General features: G+C 45.4%; 1 protein-coding gene across 1 annotated transcript in view; it reads left to right on the top strand.

Annotated features, from left to right (window-relative positions):
- Positions 1–20,659, top strand: part of LOC138468323 (exportin-5-like) — a 1,170,237-nt gene that overhangs the window by 701,031 nt on the left and 448,547 nt on the right. Inside the window, exon 21 of the mRNA XM_069608829.1 lies at positions 2,561–2,661. Within this exon, the coding sequence (XP_069464930.1) occupies positions 2,561–2,661 (101 nt within the window). The remainder of the gene's footprint in view (positions 1–2,560; positions 2,662–20,659) is intronic.

Below are 20,659 nucleotides of genomic sequence, written 5' to 3'. Positions count from 1 at the left end.
AAATGCCATTACTGTCCTTATAAATGAAGTCACCTCAGGGTGTATGAATTGTGTAAGAAACATATCCAAAGATTATCCACCAACTTGTTCTGATTCTCAAAAGTAATTTTAAAGTATATTTACCTTGTCACATGAATTGCCTCTTTAAAGAGCGCTTATTTAAAAATTGATGTTCAATAAATAACTATAAGAGAAACCTTGAGTGTAAGTTTTACTTGGCTACTTGTATTTACGGATTTCATTTGTACAGCTCTACACCTCACATTTACCCCTCTTGAGATAGGCCTGGCTGCTCAGTCACACTACCAACTTGTGTAGTACAGACCTATACCAAAAGATGGGTTACCTAATACCAAGCATATACGTATTGTGTAGTCTCACACAGTGTGTCTGCAGCAATTCTTACCTAATAGCTGTGTGGCTGTGAAAACATTTTTCCCCATCTAAAATTCACCTGCTCCTACTTTGTAAACCTACTCTGTAAACCTACTCTGGCAGATTCGTCCATATCTATCTGAACCTAACATGGCCTCGATTGCCGCGGCGATAGTTGACACCAAACTGAACTACTTTAACAGAAACATTAAAAAACTGCAGAATAGTGCAGTTCGAACAGTTTGTGGGCTTGCTCACGTTGCAAAATACTGAAGGAAGCTTCATTGGCTTGCTATTGAACAGCAAATACAGTTTAAAGGTACTGTCATAGTATTTAAATGCATGATGGGTGAAGCACCTGGTTAGCTCTCTACCAGAGTGAAAAAAGCTACCCCTTATCGGACGTTTTGTTTGAATAACAAATTGTTGTTGGAACAAACTTGTGTTACCTTGGGACAACTCGGTGTTGCAAGCTTTAATTCCTGGGTCCTGTCACTTTGGAACCTGCTTCCATTGGATATTAAGGGAAGCGCCTCCACTCAGCAATTTAGGAAACACCTTAAAACATTTCTTTTTGATACATAAATGAACAAACAATGCTATTTCAATTCTGAAAGACCCCCAGGCCTACTCTTGTTAAGCTGCCCAACAGCTTATTCATTTGTGTTCTTTGTTTGTCATGTTAGCACACGGAGGTGTGTGTGTGTGTGTGTGTGTGTGTGTGTGTGTTTTAGTGTACAATGTTAAGCGGGTGCAGGTGTCCACCTGAACTAGGCGAGTTTCCCGAAGAAGCACCACATCCACCTGCTTCTTTTCAGACTCCAACACCCCCTTTTTTTTGGTATGTTCAAACCCCTTAAATTCAGTGTTTGTAAGTGAATAGAGTGGGGGGCATTCATACAATTACACCAGCGATTACATATAACACACATTCTATCACAGTAGATATTTATTCCATGTAAGGGGGAGAAGAGACTCGCTCAGATAATGTTGCAGGAAATAAACCCTATAAAGCAACAACTAACTACAACAAGAATAGAACAAACAACAATTTTGCCATGCGAGGACAAGTAGAGGTTCAAGACAGCAACATACATGAACAGCTAACCAAACTCAATACATGCAGTCCATTCAAAGCCCTAGTGTCAGCCTCTCCAACCAACTCCCCAGCAATATACCCTTAAGCTGGAAAAACAAGTACATTCCAACTTTACTTTAGCACCAAGATAGAATTAGTTTGACTGCTAAGCCAGGGCACAAAATGTGCACTCGCCACTAGGCATTGGCTAGTGATATTTAAGATTGGCAAGTGAAAAATGGTGTGCTGCGTCTCTGTATAGAATTGAAGTGGCAAGTGACATTTATGGGTGGCCATGAACTTTCTACTTGAATTTCTGCCCCCTGCTTTTGCCTTTGGTTGCTTCATATTTTGTTTTACGCCTGCTTTTTCTCCCTGGGGGTGTATCACGTCCTTTTGTAAAGACTATACACAGCCAACAGCATTCGATATTCGTGTTGCTTTGTGTCAGATCCTTTGAGAGCGCCACGAGATTGCTGCAGATGTCAGCAGTGGCATTTTGAATTTTTGATTGGAGATAGCGGGAAATGTGTTCCTTTAAGGAATGTAAGCATTCTTGAAACTCTGGTTTCATTAATGGGCAGGCTGTAGTCCCAGGGATACTGCTGCCTCATATTCTTGCTGGGACTCTGAGGAGGACATGGTGGCGTTTGCTCCAAACCACTGTTTCTCTCTACGGGAGTTCCGGCTCACCTCTCCCCCGTCATGCAGGCCTGATGATTTGGTGCCACCGTCCATGGGAGACTGGGTCCTCTACCGTACCTGCGAGCAGCGTTTACGGACCTTGGGGATCTCCCCAGCCTCCCAGGTTGATGGAGCAATGGAAGGTGCTCTGGAGGGGGATGATTGCAGGGAGGACTGGGGTCTTATTGGCCGGGGGTTCACAGAATGGCAGCCATTACGGGTGCCATTAGCCATGCCACAGGAAAATATTTCTGTACTAATTAATGCCAAGATATTCGAAACATGAGGGCTCTGTGGGAGGAATATTGCTTCCCACCAGAAGAAGCATTAGAGAAGGTATGCAACTTGTTCTTCTCTGCCATGCCAATGTTTCAGTGTCTGTATGGGTTTCTTTATATTCACACATGAAACTTTTTCTTTCAGGACCCAGCACAATCTGTACAGGCCGGAGGTGGTGTCGCGTATGGGGGAAACATTTGTGAAAGCGCTGGATATCCTGGAGGTGGAGAAGACTTCCATTCTAGGTAAAATGATTATACAACCTGCTGCTTCTGCCTTTCAACTACTGACACTTGAATTCCAAATGTGCAACTTGTCTCTCTTCATAATGTAATGTCTGTGCTCATCTAGGCATTGGCTCATCTGATAAAGTACTGGAAAATTACCATTTCATAGTTTCTATGGCCACTTAACATTTTTCTCCACCCCACTTACTCCCGCCGCCCCCTTGTTAAGATGGATTTTCAGAACCAGCCTTGTGGAGAGCGGCCACCCTAGCTAATGAACAAGGTAATGACATTTCAGTCCAGCCAAACTCGGTCATAGTGTGGACTGAGCAGTAAGGCAGACTTCAGGAGACACAGGAGTGGTGTCATAGTTCCGTTAACCACAAACGGAGCACTCAAATCGAATCAACACAGAAATAAAACCTACCAATATGTTAACTCCAGTGAGTAAAGCAAAGGTCAAGAAACTATCCCTAAAACACACTATAAACACATACACACAGTTCCTGATCTCAAAGTAAGAACATCTCCACTACACTAAAAACAGTAACAAAAGGCAGTCCAAGTTAATTGAAACACATGAAACTGTGAGCAGTTGCAAAGGGTAATGCAATACAACCCCAAACTATCTACTCTGCCTTAGACATCTAAAGTCCTTTTAGTTTAAGCAGTGTGTTAGGAAAGATGTTCTTGTTCCCGTTTTTCTCTCATCGACAACCTTTTCTTTTTGCTTTGCTTTGACTGCTAACATGACTGTTTGAAGGTAAGTAAAGCCTTCTGCTTTACGTCCTTTGTCTTTTGGCTCATTTGTTATGGGGCAATTGATCAGTCCATGAGACTATCAGTACTGAGAAACTGTCTCCCTTACTGAATTTCATGTATTGTTACAGTTGCACTAAAGTGAAGTGTGGTTAGGATACTTTGTATCATTATCCCTTTTTCTATAATCGCTTTTTGGTTAAATTAGCAATGTGCCTGGAAGGGGCTGGTGGCAGCAATATTTTTCTGCCATTCTTTATACATTGTATATATGTGCAACTTTGTATTTACATTATATGGCTACCAAGGGTGGCTAGCACCCTGTGCCACAAGGTTTTTGACTTGCAATAAATGGGAAGCCCTTTCCTGGAAAGAGCTGCTACTTCCCCGAGCTGCTCACCCCACCCCCCTTGCCCTCGCTATCCCCCCCTTGCCCTCGCTATCCCCCCCCTTGCCCTCGCTATCCCCCCCTTGCCCTCGCTATCCCCCCTTTGCCCTCGCTATCCCCCCCTTTGCCCTCGCTATCCCCCCTTTGCCCTCGCTATCCCCCCTTTGCCCTCGCTATCCCCCCCTTTGCCCTCGCTATCCCCCCCTTTGCCCTCGCTATCCCCCCCTTTGCCCTCGCTATCCCCCCCTTTGCCCTCGCTATCCCCCCTTTGCCCTCGCTATCCCCCCTTTGCCCTCGCTATCCCCCCTTTGCCCTCGCTATCCCCCCTTTGCCCTCGCTATCCCCCCTTTGCCCTCGCTATCCCCCCTTTGCCCTCGCTATCCCCCCTTTGCCCTCGCTATCCCCCCTTTGCCCTCGCTGTCCCCCCTTTGCCCTCGCTGTCCCCCCCTTTGCCCTCGCTGTCCCACCCCTTTGCCCTCGCTGTCCCACCCCTTTGCCCTCGCTGTCCCACCCCTTTGCCCTCGCTGTCCCAGCCCTTTGCCCTCGCTGTCCCACCCCTTTGCCCTCGCTGTCCCACCCCTTTGCCCTCGCTGTCCCACCCCTTTGCCCTCGCTGTCCCACCCCTTTGCCCTCGCTGTCCCACCCCTTTGCCCTCGCTGTCCCACCCCTTTGCCCTCGCTGTCCCACCCCTTTGCCCTCGCTGTCCCACCCCTTTGCCCTCGCTGTCCCACCCCTTTGCCCTCGCTGTCCCACCCCTTTGCCCTCGCTGTCCCACCCCTTTGCCCTCGCTGTCCCACCCCTTTGCCCTCGCTGTCCCACCCCTTTGCCCTCGCTGTCCCACCCCTTTGCCCTCGCTGTCCCACCCCTTTGCCCTCGCTGTCCCACCCCTTTGCCCTCGCTGTCCCACCCCTTTGCCCTCGCTGTCCCCCCCCTTTGCCCTCGCTGTCCCCCCCCTTTGCCCTCGCTGTCCCCCCCCTTTGCCCTCGCTGTCCCCCCCCTTTGCCCTCGCTGGTCCCCCCCTTTGCCCTCGCTGGTTCCCCCCCCTTTGCCCTTGCTGTTCCCCCCCTCGCAGGAGTTTTTTACTGAAGTCCACCTGTGGTAGGACTGTAGACAGAGCTCCAACTCTTAGGTTTAGCCTAAACTACCCAAAAGGTTTGGTAGCAATGGACGAGCAGCCAGGCTTAGTCTAGGAGGGAGAAGTGCTGAACGTAAGTACGAAGACCTCGGGGCACTGTAAGGAAGGCATGGTATCAACAGTAAGACGACACAAGTGACCACAGTTCAATGGTGTTTATTGAACTTAAATAAGGGTTTGAAAAACGCCTATCTAATCCTAAATCTAAATATGGGAGCAAGCTACGGCCATCAAATAATAACACAGTCCTAGTAGTGTCTGTCAAAATTGAAAGGGCCTATACTAATAAACCTATTGCCAATCCTTACCTCTGAATACAAATAGTGTGGGAAACAATGTTATGCAAAAGAAATGTGTTCAAGAAATGATATGTCCAGATATTCAAGCCGTTGGCTTCCCTTCCCTACATTTTCAGCATGGGATAAGGCAGCACACTTGAGCTTATTTATTTTGACGCTTTTATAGCGCGCCAAGCCCAAAGGCATCTATGCGCTTTCTTACAGAGTGTAGGTGTTAGTTGTTGCAAGAGAATACAGGACATATTCTTGAAGACATTACAGTTGTTGCGATACAAATCTACTACAGAAACAGCGAGGATAATGGGTTTACAAGTAGTTGGCTTGACAAGGTAACATACAGAGCTTTAAGACATGGGTGCGAGCTAGGTGAGGTGGTGATGAGCTAGGTGAGGTGGTGATGAGCTAGGTGAGGGGGAAGCTTGGTTGCTCAGGCTTTGGGAGAAGAGATGTGTTTTAAGTTGTTTCCTGAAGTTCCAGAAGGAGTCGTGAGCCCTGAGTGGGAGAGGCAATGTGTTCCATAGTCTGCTGGCAAACGTGGGGAAGCTGCTACCACCTGCCTTTTGGAGCTTGAACCTGGGAATGGTTAGGCTGTGCTGATAGCTCGGGTGGGTCTTGAGCGTTGTCACTGTGAAATTGTTGGACAAGTAGGTTGGGGCCATTTCATGGAGACATTTGTGTGTTAGGGGGAGTGATTTGAATATGATGCGTTCCTGCCCTGGGAGCAAGTGAAGTTGGTGTCTAATGGCTGAAATGTACGCAGATCTGGGGACGTTTAGCGCCCCTCTGAGAGCATTGTTTTGTAGGATCTGTAACTTCCTGATATTCTGGCTCTTTGTTCCTGCATACAGTGTGTTGCAGTAATCAAGGCGTGTAAGGACGAAGGCTGTGGCTAGTGTACGACAACTGCCTGGTGAGAGAAATTTTCTACAGGCACTGATGAGTTTGCATGTTTGTTTGTTTGAAGGTAACATGGCGCAGAGGTTACAAGAAAGTTCACAGCTTAGTTACAGGAATAAATACGCAAAGTACAGACAATAGTTATGTAAAACAGGGTATGAATAGGAGCTGGGAACAGCAGAAATACACAAAGCAAAAGGCAGTAATTACATGTCATCAGTAAGCAAAGTGGAAATATTACGCTAAGTCTAGGACACAAAGCAGAGGCGTTAATTACATTAAGCAAAGTAAGAATATTATGCTAGGTCAGGGACCTGAGAGCAGCAAATGCAGATATTATGTACACGCAGTGAGGGTAGCTAATGATCAGTAGTCTTAAGTAGGTTAATGTAGTTGTGTGTCTAAAGCTTTGGTATGATCAGTTTGGAGTGAGTGTGGCAGGGAGTTCCAAAGCTGGGCTGCTTTGACTGGAAAGCTGCTACCCCCCACCTTTGATGGTTTAAACCTTAGAGTGGTGGGGCAGTTGGTATTGATTAGTCTGGATGGTCTAGAAGAAGTCCTCCTGTGGAATCTTTTTCAGAGAGATAGCTGGCAGTAACATTATTCAAAGGTTTAGAAGTAAGCAAAGCCATTTTTATTTGGATTTTGTCATAAGTAGTGAGCCAGTTATTTTGACGTCTAGTCTTGGAGATGTGTTCTCTCCAAGCTACGCCAATGGCTGCTCTAAGAGCATTGTTTTGGAGGGTTTGGATTCTCCTGATAATGTGTTTGCTGGAGCGGATATAGAGGGTATTACATATTATAGTAATCAAGCCTGGACAGATTGAGGGCTCTGGCCAGGATTATGCAGCTGTTAGAAAGGAATGGTTTGTCAGTTCTGATAAGTTTGCATGTATAGGCGGTGGCAGAGGCCATGGCATTAACTTGTTTAGTGAAGGAGAGCGTAGAGTCAAGGTAAAAGCCAAGGGCCTTAACCTCAGTGGCTACTTTGATAGGGTTGCCATCAATTATGAAGGCAGTGTATTCAAGGCTGCATTTTTTGAGGTTCAAAGGGGTACCCAGGATGATGAGCTCTGTTTTATCATCATTCAGGCATAGACCATGTGTAGCCATTCAAGCCCGGATAAGATACTCTATTCACCAAGGCCAGATCCTTACCATAATCCCCAGAAAGTGGGAGGAGGATCTGAGTATAGTCTGCATAGTTAGTGTAGGTGATACCAAGATGGACCAGATCATCGAAAAGGGGCTTTGTGAATATGAGACGCAGGAGCCCTGAGGCACTCCACCACAAGTAATCGCAATAGGATCTGCAGCTGCTGTTGTGGCGAAGACCCTCATGGTCCTGTCGCTTAAGAATGAGACTATCCAGACTATAGCCTCCTTAGAGAAATGTACTGCTGAGTCTAGATGGCTGCATAGCACCTTGTGATCCACAAGATTGAATGCAGCAGAGGGGTCAAGGAGAAGGAGTACAGATTTCCCTTGGTCTCTCAGCTCATCAATCTGGGCATTCAAGTAGATGAGGGCAGTTTCTGTTCTGTGATGGGGGCAGAAACCAGAATGGCGAGCCCCAAGAAGGTGGTGAAGTTCCAGGAATTTCTGGATTTGTAAGTAAGCAACCTTAGCCAAGATCTTTAACAGAAAAGATACTGTCGTGATAGGCCGATAGTTGGTATCGATGTGCCTAGAGTTTGTTTTTTTAATAGTGGTAGTACCCATGATTCTTTAAGGTTGCTCGGGATGGTGCCCTTCGTGAAGGAGGCATTAATGAGCTTAGATATAAAGGGGGCTAGATCTCTAGCTGCGTCCTTAATGAGTTGGCCTGGGCAAGGGTCACCCTGGCAGTTGGAGGGTTTGAGTGATAATAGAACTTGTTCCACCTCAAGAACAGGGGGTTTTGAAAAATTGAAGCGGATAGGTGGACTGTCGGAGGTAGGAGAGGTGTTTGTAGGTTGAATTAAGGGAGTGGAGTTCGTTATAGATGCTCTTTTGAGGGATATTTTATTTTGGAGAGTGGTCACTTTGTTGGCTAGTGCTTGCTGGATGTTAGAGCACCAGGTTTTGTCTTTGGTACAGGTATCCGGCATGGGGTCAGGGGTCTCTAATTCTTTTAAGAAAATAGTGCCTTCATACTAGAATTGGCATGAGAGAAACGATTGTTGTATGATTCTCGTTTGGCCAGGCAGATCTCTCATTTTGTATAGAGATGAGATCTTGGTGAGTTTGGTTCTATTTTCATCAGTTGGGAAAGTTTTCCAAGAAGCTTTGCAACTTCGTTTCTTTTAGTCGTAGCTCTTTTAAATGAGGGGTGAACCATTTGTTTAAATGGGCTCTAGGCTTACCTTGTCTCAATTTAAGGGAGGCAATAGTATCCAGTGAAGTTGTCATTATGTTGTTGTATCAGTCAATGAGCAGACTGGGGTCTGTACTATCCGGTATGGAGTCGAGGGTAGGGAGTAGGCGAGGGATGAGTCTGTCCGATGTAATATTTTTCTTATTCCTAGTAAGAGTAGGAGGAGCAGTGGGATTCGGTGCGGTAAGAGGTCTGATAGTAGAAAGAGAGAATGACCAGAGGAAATGATCAGTCCATACTTGCAGGGAGATTGAAGTGATGTTGACAGTGCAGTTGTAATCTGCCACCCAATCAAGTATTCTCCCTTTATTACGGGTGTGAGTGTTAGTTCTCTGCGTAAGGCCAAATTCTGACAGGATATTGGCAGTGGATGTAGCATGTTTATCAAGCGGGTCATTGTATCCCAAGTTGAGATCGCCTAATAGTAGAATTTATGAAATGTTTTTGAGGTTATTCGATAGAATGATGGAGCTATCCTCTTCAAAGGTCCCAATGGGGCCTGTGGGTATGTAGATAAGGTAGGTGGTGAGGGTCTGGGAATTGGCTAGGGGTAGTTTGGCTGTGAGAAGTTTGCAAGAGCGGATACCGTGGGAAGTCACTAGTCTCAGGGATGAACTATTTATTTATTTATTTATTTACATTTATAAAGCGCTCACACAGCCCGCAGGCATCGAGGCGCTGTTTGTTTTTGTTAGTTGCGTAATTGTGTTTTTTTGTCTTAGTTACGTATTTATAACGCGCTTAAACACCCAGAGGTTTCTAAGCGCGGACCCGGGGATCGAACCTGTGTTGCTTTGTGTCGTCTTGCTTCCAAGACGCACACTCTGCCGCTGAGCTATCCTCCCGGGACTAACTAGATTTGATGATTATGGCAATACCTCCGCCTCGCGTGTCATGTTGATCATGTTGGATGATCAAGTAGATGTTGGGGACTGCTAGCATGATCATAGGGCCATGTTTCCGTGACGGCCAAAATGTCTGTTTTCTACCATGATCTGGTCAGCAATCTCTGTGGCATGTGCAACCAGAGATCTGGTGTTTATTAGTGCCCCCTTGAGCAAAGGGACAGGGTGATCTGGGGTAGATGTAGTGTGGATTTTAGAGGTTGTGCTAATCGCTTGTTTGGTCAAACTATCCTTAATATTAGCAGAAGGGACCCAATTGTTGAATGGCCTGTTAGATAAATTTTGACTCGCGGGGGGAAGTTTTCTTTTGTCGTCTGGGAGGGGAGTGAGTCTGGCAGGGGGTTCAAATAATTTGGACAGTCTAGATGGGAGTCTGGTGTTCCTAGTATCTAAATTACAAGGGTTACTTGGATTAGATTGCTAGGTTGTGGTGGGCGTAGAGCAGCGTATGCAAACATTGTAGAGTTGTTCAGGCACATGGGATGGAAGTAGTGGGAAGTAAAGGGTTTAGTGATGCACATTAGAATATTTAGTAAGATAAACATGCATACGGTACAAAAATTGAGGATAGTAGTAGACCTAGTGGAATAGATCAATAGTATAACATAAAACGCTATATGATGCACAGTTAATGAATAGATGATCAGGTAACAACAGCAAGGTTGGTACAGTCAGGTAAAGGCAGTAAGGTGTAAATACCGTGTAGAAGCACTTTATGATTACAGGTATGCATAAATTATATACACAGTATAAAGGTAAAGTATATCGGCAAATCTAGAATTGAGTATAACAAGAGCGACTAACTATAAGTGTACTATGTTAGATGTAATACAAAACTCATATGCAAAGCTATTTGGTGCAGGGTACAGTATATCAGCAGGTCTGAGTGTATTAGGTATAGCCCGGGCAGCTAAGATATGGATAAAGTATGGCTTGTCAGTGAACCTAAATGCAATAGGAGCAGCGTTAAACATTTGAGGTATTAGATTATCTAAAGCAGGATGCAGTGCAATAATGCAGCGGGTCAGGGAGCAATTGGTACAACACTAGGCAATTCATACACCAAGATTATCCACTAGGGCTGTAATGTACTAATGGTAGGAGATTAGGATAGCACTCTAATGCTGGAGATTGGTAAGGCTTAACAATGCAATGATCCTAAAATGAGGAGTAGCTTAGATACATTTTGGCATAAATATGGCGGCACTAGATATAATACAGTACAGTGTAACACAGTGCAGGATGGCGTTGCAATGGCATTACGGCCTAATAGAGCTAGCACCTGGCACCTATTGGTACTCAGTGTGGAGGTTTCTAGTGGATAATGCTAGTATTATAGACAATTTTGGCTCGTTCAGAGCATGTTGGGCAGTCTGGCGGCTAGACTGTACAATATAAACGGCACATGCTATCGATCAGGCATCGCAGAAACAGTGCATACAGGAAGGCATATGATAATTTCAAGGCTAATTGTAAAAGTGTTATGGACAGGCATAAAGAAATGACGAGTTTACCAATGGAACGTTACTGCCCAGGATGTTTAGAAGCTTTAAAAGTGCTACGCATGTGAGTTGGCAGGTGGTGCCGTAGTACCTTTGCCTTAGTCTCCTTGGTTACCTAAATGCACCCAGTGCTAATTAGCTGGCTGTCCTCGCAGGACAGCCACCCTGCTGTGTGAGTGACAGCTAGGCTGTGCATGAATGGGAGAAACCTGCAAAAAAGGTGAAGTTTATTGGACAGAAGGCGGAGACAAGCACTGGACGAAACATCCGACAAAGGAATTTTGAAGAGAAGCTTGCTGCACCCTGCTGGACCGTTGAACTGCCCAGTGAAGCCCTGCTGCAGTGCTGAAGCTCCAATTCCGAATCGACTAGAGAAGCTTGGAACAGACGACTTCTTCGCTTGGGTTGGTGGGACCAGCTGACCCCAAGACCAACTTTTCTTGAAGACCTTTCCCTGCTGTCTGTACTTCTTTGCTGCTGCTGGACCTGAGTGCCAGGGGTCAGGAAACCCAGAATCGAGTACATTGTCTTTAAGCCAAACCTGAGCTCCAGGAAGATCCAGAGGAACATCCCGAAGGAGGACAACCCAAGCCCGAGTCACCTCACCAGAGTGCTGGATTCCAGAAGCGAGGGAAGCCCATCCAGTGTCAAAGATAAGTGGGGGTGCTATTTGCTGGTAGCTGACACCGCAAAGTGCCGCTGACTGGAATAGTGCCCGTAGCTGCTGCCGATCTTCGAACTGCAGTGCAGGAGTCCTACAGACATCCTCCCCCTTGTCCCCACGACTGAGGCCCAGGAACCCAGGATTTGCAGGACTGCAACCAGAACAGAAGCCAGCTGGATCCTCTTCTTCAAACCTAAGGTACTGTGCTGGTCTCTTGTTGTCTGTAGCGTTCTTGTTCTCACTGCAGACTTGCAATAGCGATTTCTTGTAGAGTTGATCCCAGCTCTGATTTTCACAAGCCTCTCAGCTTGTGGCCCTTCATTGATTCTTTCTTTACAAACTCTCTAAAAAAGCATTGTGCAAAACTTGTCTGCTATCTAAAGAAGTGCCTCCGCTCCATAGACCTTGTTCATATTGACGTTGCTGTCCTGGCTCCCGGCAGAGTCTTCTGCCCCAATGACTTATTCTAACTGTCCCTCATAGGTGGTGCATAAGTTTAATGTGCCTGAATGAAATCAGTTCCCACTGTGGGGCTGGCTGTCCTGATTGGACAGCCACCCGCTCCTTTCTGTAAAATCTGAATAAAAGGTGAGGTTCCTGAGGCAGAGAAGGCAAGTCGACCACTGCCACAGAAGATTCGAAGATGATTAGAGACAACGACAAGCCCAGTAACCATGAAGTGACCACTGTTGTCTTGACCCTGTTCTCTTATTGACGGAGGAGCTCTGAAGAGGACAACTCCTTCTCTTTGGCTGGTGGGACCAACCAACCCACCCTAAAACGAACTGAAGATCGAGCCATCTTCCGACATGCTGTGACCTTCCAGGGCTGCAAACCGCGAATACCCTGGGACCCTGACCCATTTGCAGTGCAACGTCTTTGCATGAACAAATCGTCCCAGAACTTTGGTGAACTCCAGTTAGCGCTTCAGAGGCACAACTCCACTCATGCAAGTCCCCTCACCAGAGTGCAGGACTGCGGAATCAAAGAAATTCAACTGGGTGGTAACAATTCATTGTTGGAACTGATTAAAAGGTGCCAAAACCGTGACCAACGTGGTAGACTGATAAAAAGCCTTGCTGAGGGTCCTTTCTTCGCAACTGCAGCTGTAACATTCCATTCAGAGTCCTTCTCTTCGTTACCAGACAGGGTCTGTCGCCGCTGCACAGGAAAGAATCCAGCTTCATTTTCTTCGACCACCCTAAGGTACTGTGGGGCTCAAGGTAGAACGTACCTCAAGCAGAATAGTCGCTCCAGTGTGACTGGAGTGCGATACTAGGTGTTTGTGAGCTCACCCATACCTCTGGCCCAGGCTTAACGGGTTGTGCTCTTTTACTGAGTCCTTTGGCAGGTCCCTATAAATTGTTATTCTACTAAAGCATTTTAGTTAACTTAATTAAATGTTCTGCTGCGGCATAAGACTTTGCTCCAATCCTACATTGACTTTGATGAACTCCTGACTAGTTATGGATTGGACTGCTGAAGCATTAGAAGCTTTGAAAAGTGTTGCTAAGAAGTAAATCACTGCTGTTAGTACTGAATAACCTCTTCTCTTTGTTCTTACTTCAGATTTTGTCTGAGTGTCTTTATAAATGAATGAAACTGTCATTCCACTGTAACGATTGCGGATGCAAGCTACTACTATTGAAGCAGTCACCTAAGAAAAGTATTGCTTATGTTTCCTATGTCTACTGGTTAGTCTGAAATAGTATTTACTTGCCCTTCCTTGTAAATATAAAATAAAAGTATATTTTATTGTAGCTTCCAGTGTGCAAGAGATTCCTTTGGCTAATGTATTCACTGGGTTCATTGTACTTACATCTCACATCTTCCCCATAGGATAAGCCTGGCTGCTCTGCCATTCTTTGATCCTTTGAGTAGTACAGACTTGTACTACAAGTTGGGGACCTGTATACCAAGGGATAGTTTTATAGAGTCTCCCCTCCAGGTAGAATTGAGGAAATCTCCCCTAACATACCCCACCCTGAGTGGAAGGGGATCTCTCGGCAGGCAAAATAGTGTTGTCCTTAGTGACTCCTTGGACTGGTCCTTTCTATGGGGAAAAGGTTTGTGAACTAGTCCAGGAAAGCAAACTGATTCTGGAGGCTACTGCCAGACCACAACTCAGGACATTTTACCTAACACGCATGCACATCAATATGTTTAATGGCATGCTTACATACATACCATCTCAGAGATAGGAAGCCCATATTGATAGTCCTAGTCCTGGATCATGTGTGGGATGAATGGGTTGAGTGTAGATGCCATCTAGGTTATTAGTAGCCATTTTTTGTTAGTAGACCCAAGCACAGCAAAAGGCACCAATTGTGTTAATAAGACATTTGCATGTCCCACATAGATATATAAACCTCACCACGAGTAACAAGCGGCGAGTTACAAATCTGCCATTGTCTCAGAGGCTCTAGGCCTTCGTGCCCTGGAAAGAATGTGCTCTACAAGGCTGTGAGGAGGGGGCAGAGCGCATCCTGGCAGTTACCATTCCACGATACAGATGGCATGACCCCTTAGTTCTTGCTGATGCATTTGTATTTTGTCGAAATAAATACTTGTTATCCTTACAAGCAGTGACTTGGGCCTTTTTCACTAGCTAGTTGTATTTTTTCTGGAGTGAGCGTACATGGGTGTGCCTTCAAATGTCAGGGTTTTTGTTATTTCAAACAGTATATGTAGTATACCTATTCTAATGTTGCAGATGTTGACATCTGGGCATGAGGTGTGTTAACAGGGCAGTGATGGGATTACCAATAGTCAAAAAGAATAGTGTTCCTCAAGCCAGATGGTGTTGGATTTTCAGAACTATCCCTTTTGGAGGGTTCTGTCGAGGCCACCCTAGTTGGACGGTCGCATGGAAGAAGGGGTCAACACAGTCACGGGTTACACTGCAGGCATCTCTGGTCGCTGGCATCCGCTATACGAGTCTCTTCTTCTTCTTCCTCCTTGGATTCAGCCCCAGTGGTCGACTTATCTTCAGCTTCCAGTTCCAGGCCATTTATTCAGGAACCCAGCTAATCAGCGCAAATGATGCATTCAAACTTTGGGCGGTGTCTGTCCTTTTCAGGACAGCTAGCCTCCCATTTGGGACCGTTTCAGGCAGGCATACCAGAAGACAAAGGGCTGCAGAGTTTCTGACTGAGACACTGCTAATTGCTGGTATTGTGTTTATTTTCTCTCGCTCCACGTTCTACATAGACCGGAGTCTGTTTTCACATGCAGCAGAAGGAGGAGCATTTAAACTCACCCCCTCGACAGAGCCAAGGCGGAGTGAGCAGAGTGTTGCGGGTGCGGGGGGCGGGCAGCTACTTTCTTTTCCTGAACCTTACCATTGGGGACAGAGGGAAGTGACATGCCCCATGACTTCTGGACTTCAAGTAAGTGACTCCCATGAGGGCACGCAGATTCGTGACTCTGCGTTTGGGAGGAAGTGGGGTGCTTAAGTTTCTGTTCCCACCTCTGATTTTGACATCTGAAGAATGCAGTGGTTATACCATTTAAAGCCGGCTTACACTATCAGATGGACCTTGCTACACAGCTGATCGAGGCAAATCCGCTAAGTCACTGTGGGGGAGCTACTCCCCTTTAGGCGCATGGAGAATCGTCCGCCGCGCAGCAGTGTATTGAGCCTGGTTTGTGAATGTTGGACTGGGGTCGGTGATAGGAGGAAGACCTAATTTCTGTGTGGGGAAACGGCAGTCTGTGCTATAGCTTTTTTGTTGCAGCTAGGACAGGTGTGCTAAGAAGCGGCACTCATTTTAGGAGCGGATTCTGATTGCAAAGGTCAGCCTATCAAGCAGGGTGGATTGTTGCTTCCCTCCCTCCTTTTCTCCCCTCCTTCAGGAGTTTGACTTTTAGGGGCATGATTGGTAAACGTGGCTTTGCTCTGTGACGGCTTATGCTACTTTTTGGAATTGCTGCCATTACGAAGGACTAACCTGGGGGGACGGGGTGGCCTTAGGAGAAAGAATCCTGTGACAAACGGCGCATGAGTCAAGGTTGACCACTCTACCTTGAGGAAGATTCCTGGTTCAGAAATTACTCCCACCTTTTTAATAATGGACAACTCTCTCAACAAGGGAGTACTTACAGTTATATTATTCAAACACTGAGGGGGAAGCGGTTTAAAGCAGTAGAAAGGACTGCTCATTGTATCCTCAGGAGACCTCCAGAATTCGAGTAGAAGTCCTCCTTATTCATACCCTAACTATTTAAAATATTTGAGAGGATAACAGGTACTCAGTATGACAAATATTTGAAGGGCAATGGAACCATGATGGACGATCCACGCTCTCCAGAATGGGAGGGTTCTTTTTTTTCAACGACCCCAGTGACGTCAATGCCTGATCTAGAACAGGAGCAACCTAGGTCACTGGGCTAAGAGGTGATTACCTGTGCACGTCAGATTCCCCTTTAACACAGTCCCATGGAAAGGTGATGTCAAGTGGAACAAGGAACCTCTAGCAGTTTTTGTGACTGGAAAGAGTCTTTACACTTACGCCCACAAATATTAAGAAAAAAATCAAGGAACGCTTTCCAAAAAAAAAGAAATTGCAGCCTCAGAGATCTAAATTTGAGTTCACCAGATGCTAGGTATTCGTCTTCGCAACCAGATTTGGACATAGACCACACTAATAAGGGAAGATACTTCCCAAAGGAGCTGAATTGGTCTCTGATTCCATCAGATGGAAGGCAAAAAATATAATTAGAACCCATTTCTGTAGACCACTCACACCCAGATACACAGGATTCAAGGTTACCGACTGCTGACATGCATGAAAAGGTTCTCTCAGATGGGTGTATATCTGATGTCAAAGCCAACAAAGTAACATTGACAACTCTTAATTTTGTTTTAAATTCATTGGTCAATGTAGTCAAGCTGCTGAAGGGGAGACCCAGACTCATTCAGGGATATTGTTGGAAATGACCAAAGAAGTGGATTATGTGATTCCTCATTGATTGGCTTGAAGAACGCATTAAACACATTGATAATACCGACTTTCATCTTTGAAAAAGGAAATGGCAAAGCAAACCCTGTCTTCAAGTACGCGAAGACAGATGATCCAGGAGCTAAAAACAGGTGAACGGGAGACACAAGCCATGGTCAAAGAATTACTTGACATTACCCTAAGAAAAAACAAGCCCAGTCATGAACAGAGATTGGCAGATAAGGATTGAATGTCAGCAAATACTTTCAATGACACTCCTCTCTCAGAGTCAGTTCTAGAGGAATTAGGGAGAATGGCCCAGGTGGTGGAGAGTGAGACACTGGATACTTCCATAATACCAAATGCCAGCAAAATCACTTTTGACCAGGAGTCCGTTATTGAAGAGGATATCTGGCAAGATAGTGATCAGCAAAATTCTAGAGGGAGAGAGAGAGCCAAAAGGAAGGCAATGTTAAAACGCAGGAAACCACCACAATTACCAGAAGAAGGGCAGTTACAAAAAATAAAAACACAAACAAGCCAAAAAGTACAGGTACATTCTCTTTTCTCAAAGCACTTACTGATCTGAGTAAAAAGGGCCCAGATAGTGGCGGAAAGGCCCAAGGTGGCCATAAGCAGACTGGAGCTAAAGGGAAAAAGAGTGTGAAATTTGTGGATAATTATACATCAGTTACACTACCTAAAGAGCACAGGGTTCAGGAGGCCGAAGACTTGCGTGTTATTAAGGTAACGACTGGGATGCAGACTGAGAAAATTCCTGAATTAAGAAGTGATCGGAACGGTGCGACTGTGTACAAAGGAAAGAACTGGCCTCGTAGGACCTCAAAAAGCCACAGATTGTTTGGAACCAAAAAAGATGAAAGAACCAATAAAATGGGCCCCCATTTTTAATTTTGGGAAAACGAAGAAACCATCAAAAGAAGATGAATCTAAACACAGCAGTTAAATAAGCCCCTTAGACTGGCTCCCTTCTTCTGTCGCTGCCAAACATCTGAGAAGGGGGCACATCCAGAGAGGGACACTATCTCAGTGGCTGAGCCCCATGAGACAAAGAGACTGGAATCGCCGGCCAATGGGTCCTGAGAGAGTGTCTTGCAAAAACTCTGGCCAAGTGAAAGATGGTGCAGAAGGAAACGTCCCCCAAGGAGACCAGATGGGAGAGGCCTATTTATCATCTTAACAGAAGCAGTCTTTGGCCTTAGCAGTAATAGCTCCCTTTGCAGTCCCCATGCTTTGGTTCAAATGTGTGAAACAGTCACCCAGCCACAGATCATTAAACAGAACCACTATCCTGACTTTCTTGAAGAGACTTCCAGTCTTTTATTTGTTCTGTTCAGATGACATAGAATTTGTTATGTTTCCTTTTCCACATACATCATAAGTGGCTGAGATGGGTTTCAAATCGCAGACGGGTGCTAGAGCAATCTTGGCAGTATCTGATTTGCTCTTCCAGGGGGGGTTACAAAATGTTCACAGCGTGGCCAGAATCGGAGCAGTTAGAACAAGGGCAAGTGTTTGAGAGGGGAATGGAGGCAAACCCTAAGAAGGGGAATGCAAACTCAGTTACTACTGGTGTAACAAAGTCCAAGGGGGAAATAATACCCCAAGAAGATCAGCAGAGAAAAGTCCTCACAATGCTCCCTGAGTTCCTGACACAAGTGCTTCAGAGTCTGGGAGTAGGAAGGGAGTCTCTTAGTTGGGACAAGTGGCATTTTGTGAGCTGGAACACGAGGGGTGCAACCTCCTTCAAATTGAAAACTATGAGGGAGGTCCTATTTTCCAGAAATGATTTGATCTTCCTGCAAGAGACTTGGCTGGTGAATTCCTTCCACGTGGTAGGTAGGAGATGGCAAGCCGTCTTTGCAGAGTGGGATTTGAAGATGCTTAATCGCTCCACCAGGGGGGACATCCCTTCCTCAGCAACTTGGAGTGGGGCAAATCCTCCTCAATCTTAAACTACATTCTCCTCTACTCACAGATCGTTGAGATGTGCACGCAACTGGAGATTAAAGAGGAGGGGACGAGTGATAACAAGCGTCTAATGGCTGTAATGTCTTGGAGCTTCACAAAGAAGGCTGTCTACCTAAAACAATCTTTCACACTGAATAATGGTAAGAACAGATTGGTCAAGGGCAGATGCCTGAATGTTAAAATGGAGGACTTTCAGAGGAATACTTCAGTTGGGGAATGGAAGAATAGCTGTAGTCCTCTAGTTTTCCATGATTTCATGTGATCTTTAGACCAACCAACTGGCCCAGACACTAGAAAACAGAGGGCGCACCATCAATCATTCGACGAGGTAACATGGGAGAAAAAAAGAGAAGTGCGACAAGACATTAGGGCCTTGAAGCAAACTACTCTTTCAAGAGATCAATATTGTGAAAAGGCTCGAAAGATCAAATAGGCCTACATAAATTGGTCCCGTCAACATCAGGCCTCATACCTTCAGAATCATGGTGAAAGAGTAATTTCGTCTCTTAACGAAAATAACTCACGTAATTTTTGGTCTCATCAACAGAGAGTGGGCAGATCTAAATCAAGATCTAATAAACTTAGAAGTGGAAGTAGATTGGATTGAGTACTTGACGTCACAATACCAAAGACCACAGGGCACCTTTTGGTTATAATATCCCAGACGTTGCATGTGAGTTGAACTTTGAAGAGAGAGATGTAAAGGATTTGATTTTAAAAAAGCACCATCCTCACGGGCGGCGGGCCCAAAATGCCTGACATACCAGATATTAAAAGCAAACATAAACTTATGGGGAAAGGTCTTAGCCCAGCTGTTTAAAGAAATGTTGCTCAATAGAACACTTACGAAGTCCTGGACCACTTTGATCATCATCCACATATTCAAAAAGTGCGACCAAACATCTGCAGCAAATTATCGCCCTTTAGCCCTTTTGGATGTGGAGAGCAAATTGTTTGCAGGTCTGGTGCTACGGGAACTAAAATGGGCAAAGCATAATCATATTATCCCCAAATATCAAACTGTTTTTCGGAAGGGCCTCTCCAAATCACTAAATGGGGCCATTTTAGCGACTTTGATGGAGAACTCAGGCGCCGGGGTGGAGGGAGAATCTCTTTAGGGCCTGGATTAATGTACCTGATCTGACATGAGCGAAGACTATGAATAAAGGACCTTACATAACCAAAAAGAAAAAAGGCATTTGACATGGTCAATAGAGACCTCCTTTGGGCAAAACTTGATGGTTGGGGGGGATCCCAAACCACTATTGGCTATCCTGATCACTCTATACTGAGTCAGTACAGTACGGGTGGGGTTAGATGGTGAAGGTTTTGTCTCTGACTATATCAAGGTGGAAAGAGGGGTGAGGCAGGGTTGCTTGGTGGCACTCTCCTTTTCATTCTATACCTGGCAGATATGTGAAGGAAGCTGGAAAATTCTGCCCTGATAAGCCCTAGGGTAGGAGACAGTACTATTAACTGTCTTATATATGCAGATGATATTGTCCTTTTGGCTAGGACTGAAGTCGGTTTACAGTGATTGTTGAATTCCCTAGAGTCATACAGTAAGGAAAACGACCTCCTGGTCAATCCAACCAAATCAAAAATAGTGTCCTTCAAGAATTGAGGTAAACAAGGGCCCAAATGTATCTGGAAAATGGATGGACAAGTTATTCTGGTTGCCAAGGAGGTTTTGGCCCAAAGTGGTCAAGAACTCTTGGGAAAAACAGCTCAACTGTCAGTCCAAATGGTCAAAATCGTGAAGAAATACTGTAAGTTTTCAATTTTACCTCTAGTTAGATACTACACAGCAAAGATCATACCAATTCTTCTATATGGTTTGGAGGCAAAATGATTGATTTGGGATTTCAACTGGCAGCGTTTGGAGGGATCCCTATGGAAGAGGGTTTTTGGTCTTCCGCAGTCTTCTGATAGTAAGTCTACGGTATGAGCTGGGATTCAAATCTTTATGGGCACATGCAATTTGGAAACTTGTTTCTCTGTACTGCCGGATAATGGCCCCTTAGTCACACTCTCTTTATGAAGATCTTAAGTCTCATTTGATCCAACGAAGATTATCCCTCTTGTGCTCACTCGAGAGATTGGTACTGGGTGCCCTCACGGACTGTAGCAGTGACATGGAGACTCTCATTGCCAACCGAGATAAGACCAAAGGAGCCCC

Source organism: Ambystoma mexicanum, chromosome 4q (genome assembly GCF_040938575.1).
Source record: "Ambystoma mexicanum isolate Mex_15411 chromosome 4q, UKY_AmexF1_1, whole genome shotgun sequence".
Classification (NCBI taxonomy): Eukaryota; Metazoa; Chordata; class Amphibia; order Caudata; family Ambystomatidae; genus Ambystoma; species Ambystoma mexicanum.
This window is presented reverse-complemented; position numbering and strand designations above follow the sequence as displayed.